General features: G+C 35.3%; 1 protein-coding gene across 1 annotated transcript; it reads left to right on the forward strand.

Annotated features, from left to right (window-relative positions):
• The first annotated feature begins 1,913 nt into the window (after positions 1–1,913).
• On the forward strand, positions 1,914–5,705 carry DRP5A (Dynamin related protein 5A). The gene is made up of 7 exons (XM_016316360.3): positions 1,914–2,489; positions 2,567–2,773; positions 2,863–3,291; positions 3,523–3,750; positions 3,854–4,049; positions 4,235–4,925; positions 5,287–5,705. The coding sequence occupies exons 1-7, from the start codon at positions 1,944–1,946 to the stop codon at positions 5,471–5,473; spliced, it is 2,484 nt and encodes an 827-aa protein (XP_016171846.1). The 5' UTR covers positions 1,914–1,943; the 3' UTR covers positions 5,474–5,705.
• Positions 5,706–5,908: the final 203 nt, after the last annotated feature.

Raw genomic sequence — 5,908 nt, forward strand, 5'->3', positions numbered from 1 at the left:
GTATTTATAGACTATATTACATAACGGTTAATTTGATTACAATTAATTACAATTAAATAAAGAATTATAAATTTGAAACACAACCACTCTTAATAACCGTTCCCAATGCGTGATTGTAGATATTTCCAATATTTTTCTCGTGTCATAAAAGCCACAAACTTTCCCGCTTCCATAACTATTCGATCAGTTTTTCGAAAACCTTCTTCAACGCATCGAATCAAATCTTCTCTTCAATTCTAGCTTATTCGATTGACAACATAATCGAAATCCACATCAACACCGATTGCCTCACTTCAAGCTCGCGCGCACGCATCTTCTTGAAACACCATACTTTGCTTATTTCGATCTGACCCACTCTTGTCGAAAATACTTTTTTTTTATCAATAAAATGATATACATATAAATTTACATTTTAAAATTTAAAGTTAAATACTTAAATATTTTTAAGTAATTAATTGCACAGAATTTTTGTGTTCCTTCCTATGAAGCATGGACACTTCGCTGAGTTAACGTGTCAGTGTGTCGGACACATTTCGGATACGACACTCACTAATACTCGTTCAACACGCATGTCTGCTGTGTCCAACCGTGTCTTAATAAAAAAATAAGAAATTCTTCTTCGGACCAAAATACCATCACGTGTTAACGTGTCCAATCTTATTCTTAACATGTATTCTTAAAATAAATTTAGAAATAGTATATATTATTATTTATTAAAACAAAAAAATATTTTAAATACTTTATATAATTAAAATAAGATATTAAAAATAATTAAAAAATTAATTTATGTTTTAATATCAATAAAATATCAAAATATCATTACGATTTATGTAAAAAATACTTTATATTTTTATGTATGCGTGTCTCCGTGCTTATAAAATTTTAAAATTCGCGTATCGGCATGTCCTATATCGTATCGTGTCCCGTGTCCGTGTCAGTGTACGTGTATCGTAGATTCCTTCCAATATGCTTACACAAACTAAATGGTAATTTGGTCTTTTTTCTTTTAATACACTTAAATAACACTTATACTAAAAGGGTATTTGTGTCTTTTTAATTAATCTTTAAATGAATATTTTAAAATATTTAAATAGTCTTCAGGTGACGTAATTTTGTAAATTAGATATAAATTTTTAATCTTTAAAATAATCAAATAATTCTTATCGATATTTTTATCTTTTTAAAATTAATTATAAAATTATTTTATTTTTAATAATTAAATTAACTTTTTAATTCAAATTAAATAAATTTAATATTAAAAGATATTTCTTCTTTTAAAATTAATCTTAAAAGAATATTTTTATTTTTTAATTCTTTTCATTTTTTATTTTTTATTTTATCATAATTTTGTAATAATTTAATATCAATTTAAGAATAAAATAAATTTGAATTAAAATAATAAAATAAAAATATTTTTGTCCAAGAAGGTCCTTCTTCTCTTTCTTCTTAATTATGGAATACTAAAATTCTATATAATATATACAAGTTTTTTCTCTTTCTTTAAATTAAGAAGCACTAAAACTCTATATAAATTTGGAGTACTAAATCAGGTGCTTGATTTTTTAGTCTTAAAAATATTTATTTAACTTTTCTATAAACATTTAAATAAATTTTTAAAAAATTATAATTTAATTTTTAAAATTATACAAAATATTAATATTATATATTTTCACAAGTTAAAAATAAAAAAATACTTATAAACCTATTAAAACTGACCTTAAATATGGAAAGTTGAAAACCAAATTGACTTATCAATTTCATTTCATGGGGTCTTAAGGTTTATTTTTGGACAAAAGGGCCCAAGATTCTAAAAAAGTTAAAATGCCTCAAAACAAAAACTAACGGCTCCATTGGCAAATTCAAATTCAAAAGTTTCACTTACGCTCTCCCCCATCTTCTTGTTCCTTCTTCACCCACCAATTCACCACATCCTTCTTCCTTCAATGGCCGCCAACACCAACACGAACTCCTCTTCACTCACCACCCCAACCAAAACCCCATCCTCAATGTCTCGAAAGCACCACCAGCACCACTCCGACGCATCCTCGTTGGCGGCGAAGTCGCGTCGCTTTGAGGCCTACAACCGGCTTCAGGCAGCGGCAGTGGCGTTCGGGGAGAAGCTTCCGATCCCTGAGATCGTGGCCATCGGAGGCCAATCAGACGGGAAGAGCTCCCTCCTGGAAGCATTGCTGGGTTTCCGGTTCAATGTCCGGGAGGTGGAGATGGGAACCCGAAGGCCCCTCATCCTCCAGATGGTTCACGATCCCACCGCCCTCGACCCTCGCTGCCGCTTCCAGGAGGAGGATTCCGATGAATACGGTAGTCCTTTGGTTTTGGCATCTGCCATTGCTGACATCATCAAGTCAAGAACCGACGCACTTCTGAAGAAAACTAAGACAGCTGTTTCTCCTAAGCCTATTGTGATGAGAGCCGAATATGCTCATTGCCCGAACCTAACCGTTATCGATACCCCCGGCTTTGTTCTTAAGGTGGGATAGAATGTTAACTAGTCTATTTTTTTGCTGAAAATTCTTTGTATTTAGATGGTCTTAATTGTTTTTGGCAGGCAAAGAAGGGGGAACCGGAGAACACGCCGGAAGAAATACTTTCGATGGTGAAGTCGTTGGCTAGTCCGCCCCACCGTATGCTCTTGTTCCTCCAGCAGAGTAGCGTCGAGTGGTGCTCCTCCTTGTGGTTGGATGCTATTCGTGACATTGATCCAACATTTAGAAGGACTGTAATTGTTGTCTCCAAATTCGATAATCGTCTCAAGGTAACTTCTATTGTGTTAGGGTTTAGGGTTTAGAGAGTTGAATTGTACAAGTATCTAAATGCTGCTATTTGCTTTTGTAATGGACACAGGAATTTAGTGACCGGTGGGAAGTGGATCGGTATTTGAGTGCAAGTGGTTACCTTGGAGATGGCACTCGCCCTTTCTTTGTGGCCCTGCCTAAAGATAGGGGTAACATTTCAAATGATGAGTTCCGAAGGCAGATTTCTCAGGTGGACTCTGAGGTTCTTCATCATCTGCGTGATGTAGTCAAGGGTGGTTTTGATGAAGAAAAGTTTAACTCTCATATTGGTTTTACCCGTTTGAGAGACTATTTGGAGTCTGAACTTCAGAAGAAATACAAAGAAGCAGCGCCGGCAACTCTCGCGTTGCTCGAGCAACGCTGCACCGAGGTGACTGCAGACCTTGCTAGAATGAATTCAAAAATACAGGCCACCTCAGATGTTGCTCATCTCAGGAAATTCGCGATGTTGTATACAGCTTCTATAAGCAACCATGTGGTGAGTTATCATCATTATGGAATTTATGAGTGAGAAAATTTGAAAACTTAACTAGGTGTTGTATACTTAGCAAAAATTTATTTATAGACACTATAACTTTCACTTGTTATGAATATTTTATGCTAGACAACATGCACTTTATGCTGTTCTGTGATTTTTAGACATCTTTTTAACAATAGTTATGAGCCTAGGTTCTCAAATTAGTAACTATCTTGTTTCCGATTTGTCAAGGGTGCACTTATTGATGGTGCAGCAGATCCTTGCCCTGAGCAGTGGGGGAAAACTACAACTGAAGAGCAATCTCAAAGTGGCATTGGAGCTTGGCCTGGTGTCATCACAGATATGAATCCCCCAAATTCTACTTTGCGCCTTTATGGAGGAGCTGCTTTTGAAAGAGTCATACATGAATTTCGATGTGCTGCATATTCCATTGAATGCCCTCCAGTGTCAAGGGAGAAGGTACTTCATATACCTTTTAGAATTTAGATAACTGATTTGGAAACACATCATCTTTCCTTTTTTTCTTCCTCAATTTGAGATTCTTTTGATATGCTTTCAACAGGTTGCGAATATATTACTTGCCCATGCTGGCCGAGGCGGCGCAAGAGGAATAACAGAAGCTGCAGCAGAAATTGCTCGTTCTGCTGCTAGATCATGGCTTGCTCCTCTTCTTGATACTGCTTGTGACAGACTTGCTTTTGTTTTAGGAAACTTATTTGATTTGGCTCTAGAAAGAAACCGCAGTAATGACTCAGAGTGTAAGTGATTCTCCTTGCTGAAAATTTGTCACTGTTTCATTTGGTTGTGTATTTACCACTAGAATGTTATGAAATAAATCCTATGACAGAATTGCAAATGATCATTGTGTGGAATTGTTTTATCTTTTACTATATGTTTAATACATCTGATTAGAGAAGCTGAGTGGTGGTTATTTTCATTGCAGATGGGAGTAAAACAGCTAACATGGACGGCTATGTTGGTTTTCATGCTGCATTAAGGTGTGCATACAGCCGCTTCATAAAGGATCTTTCAAAACAATGCAAACAACTAATTAGGCACCACCTTGATTCAGTTACCAGTCCATACTCACAGGTCTGCTATGTCAATGATTTTCAAACATGTTATGTACCAAATGCTCCTCCTTTCAAAAAATTAAACCAGGTTGCAACATCTTCCTTTTTTCTTGAGCTGAGCGACACGGGTTCTGCATCCCACGATGTAGTAATGAGGGACCAGGAAAATATACCTCCAGAAAAGCATCATGCTCAAGAAACCACCCCAGGCAAAAATTCAGAAGCCAGAGAAGCTTTACATGAAAGCAACATTACTGTCCCTGAAACCCCATCTCCTGATCAGCCAGGTAATCCTATTCATGGATTGGCAAAAAAGGAGCATGGCATTTGCAACGATAATGGACCAAGAAAAAGAGCGTCTAGAATGACAGGGAATAGCAAGAATTCTGACCAGATCATCAGGATGCAAAATGGTGGTCTTCTATTTGGAAATCAGGAAAAATCTGGTTCTGCTTATTCAGAAATCTGTTTCTCAGCAGCGCAGCATTTTGCGCGAATTCGCGAAGTTCTTGTTGAGCGAGGCGTGACATCGACACTAAATTCTGGATTCCTAACACCTTGGTAAGCTTTTCTATGCATATGTAAATAATGTTATGCTTGTAATTGTAAACATTGCTTCTAGTCTATTGCATAAAAATTGACATTTCCTTTTGCAATGTTAGATTTACTTTTAGAAAGTTAGTTAGCAATGTCACATTGTATCACATTCCCTTAAAAGAAATAATGTCATGCCTTGCTTTTTCCTTGTTCCTTTTATTTCAGTCCTATTTTAAGAAATAAGAAAAAACTAGGTCGTTAATGAGAGTATGAGACCATCCCTGCATTTGATTATGTTGATACTTTACTTTTAAAAATTTTAATCACCCTAACTGAGATCATAACTTTATTTCGCAACACTGTTTCTTGCCTACTTTTGTTGCAGCCGCGATCGACTTGTTGTGGCTCTTGGATTGGATTTGTTTGCCCTGAATGATGAGAAGTTCATGGACATGTTTGTTGCTCCTGGTGCAATACAAGTGCTACAAACTGAAAGAGAATCTCTTCAGAAGCGGCAGAAGATACTCCAATCTTGCTTGAATGAGTTCAAGACTCTAACTCGGGAACTTTGATAATAAGAGTCACAGCCAGCTCCCCCACAGAATTTTGATTTAATTCATTCACATTTAGTGAATTTCAATCACTGCAAGGTAAAACTTTGATATGGGGCTTCCTCATTGTAATATAGCTTCTGTAACATGAATTTTTCCTCATAATGGTTTCACTGATTTCAGTGATTTGTAGCTTTATGGTTCACAATTTAACATTTATCCTAAAATGAATTAAATTTCTTCTCAAGTAGCATGTTTTATCTAGGTAATAATGTTATTTGTACTCTTGATCTTAGACTTATTGTCAATACTTATATACTCTCTTGTTTCACAACATAACTTTTAAAAATTTTGGTACATTCATAACTTAATGTACCTTGATAAATTTTGTGTAGCAAACTTTTAAATTGATAAATATTTTGGAACAAAAAAAAACACCATAGCTCAAATAAGTAT

The sequence above is a fragment of the Arachis ipaensis genome, chromosome B8 (genome assembly GCF_059453495.1).
Source record: "Arachis ipaensis isolate K30076 ecotype BB chromosome B8, ASM5945349v1, whole genome shotgun sequence".
Classification (NCBI taxonomy): domain Eukaryota; kingdom Viridiplantae; phylum Streptophyta; class Magnoliopsida; order Fabales; family Fabaceae; genus Arachis; species Arachis ipaensis.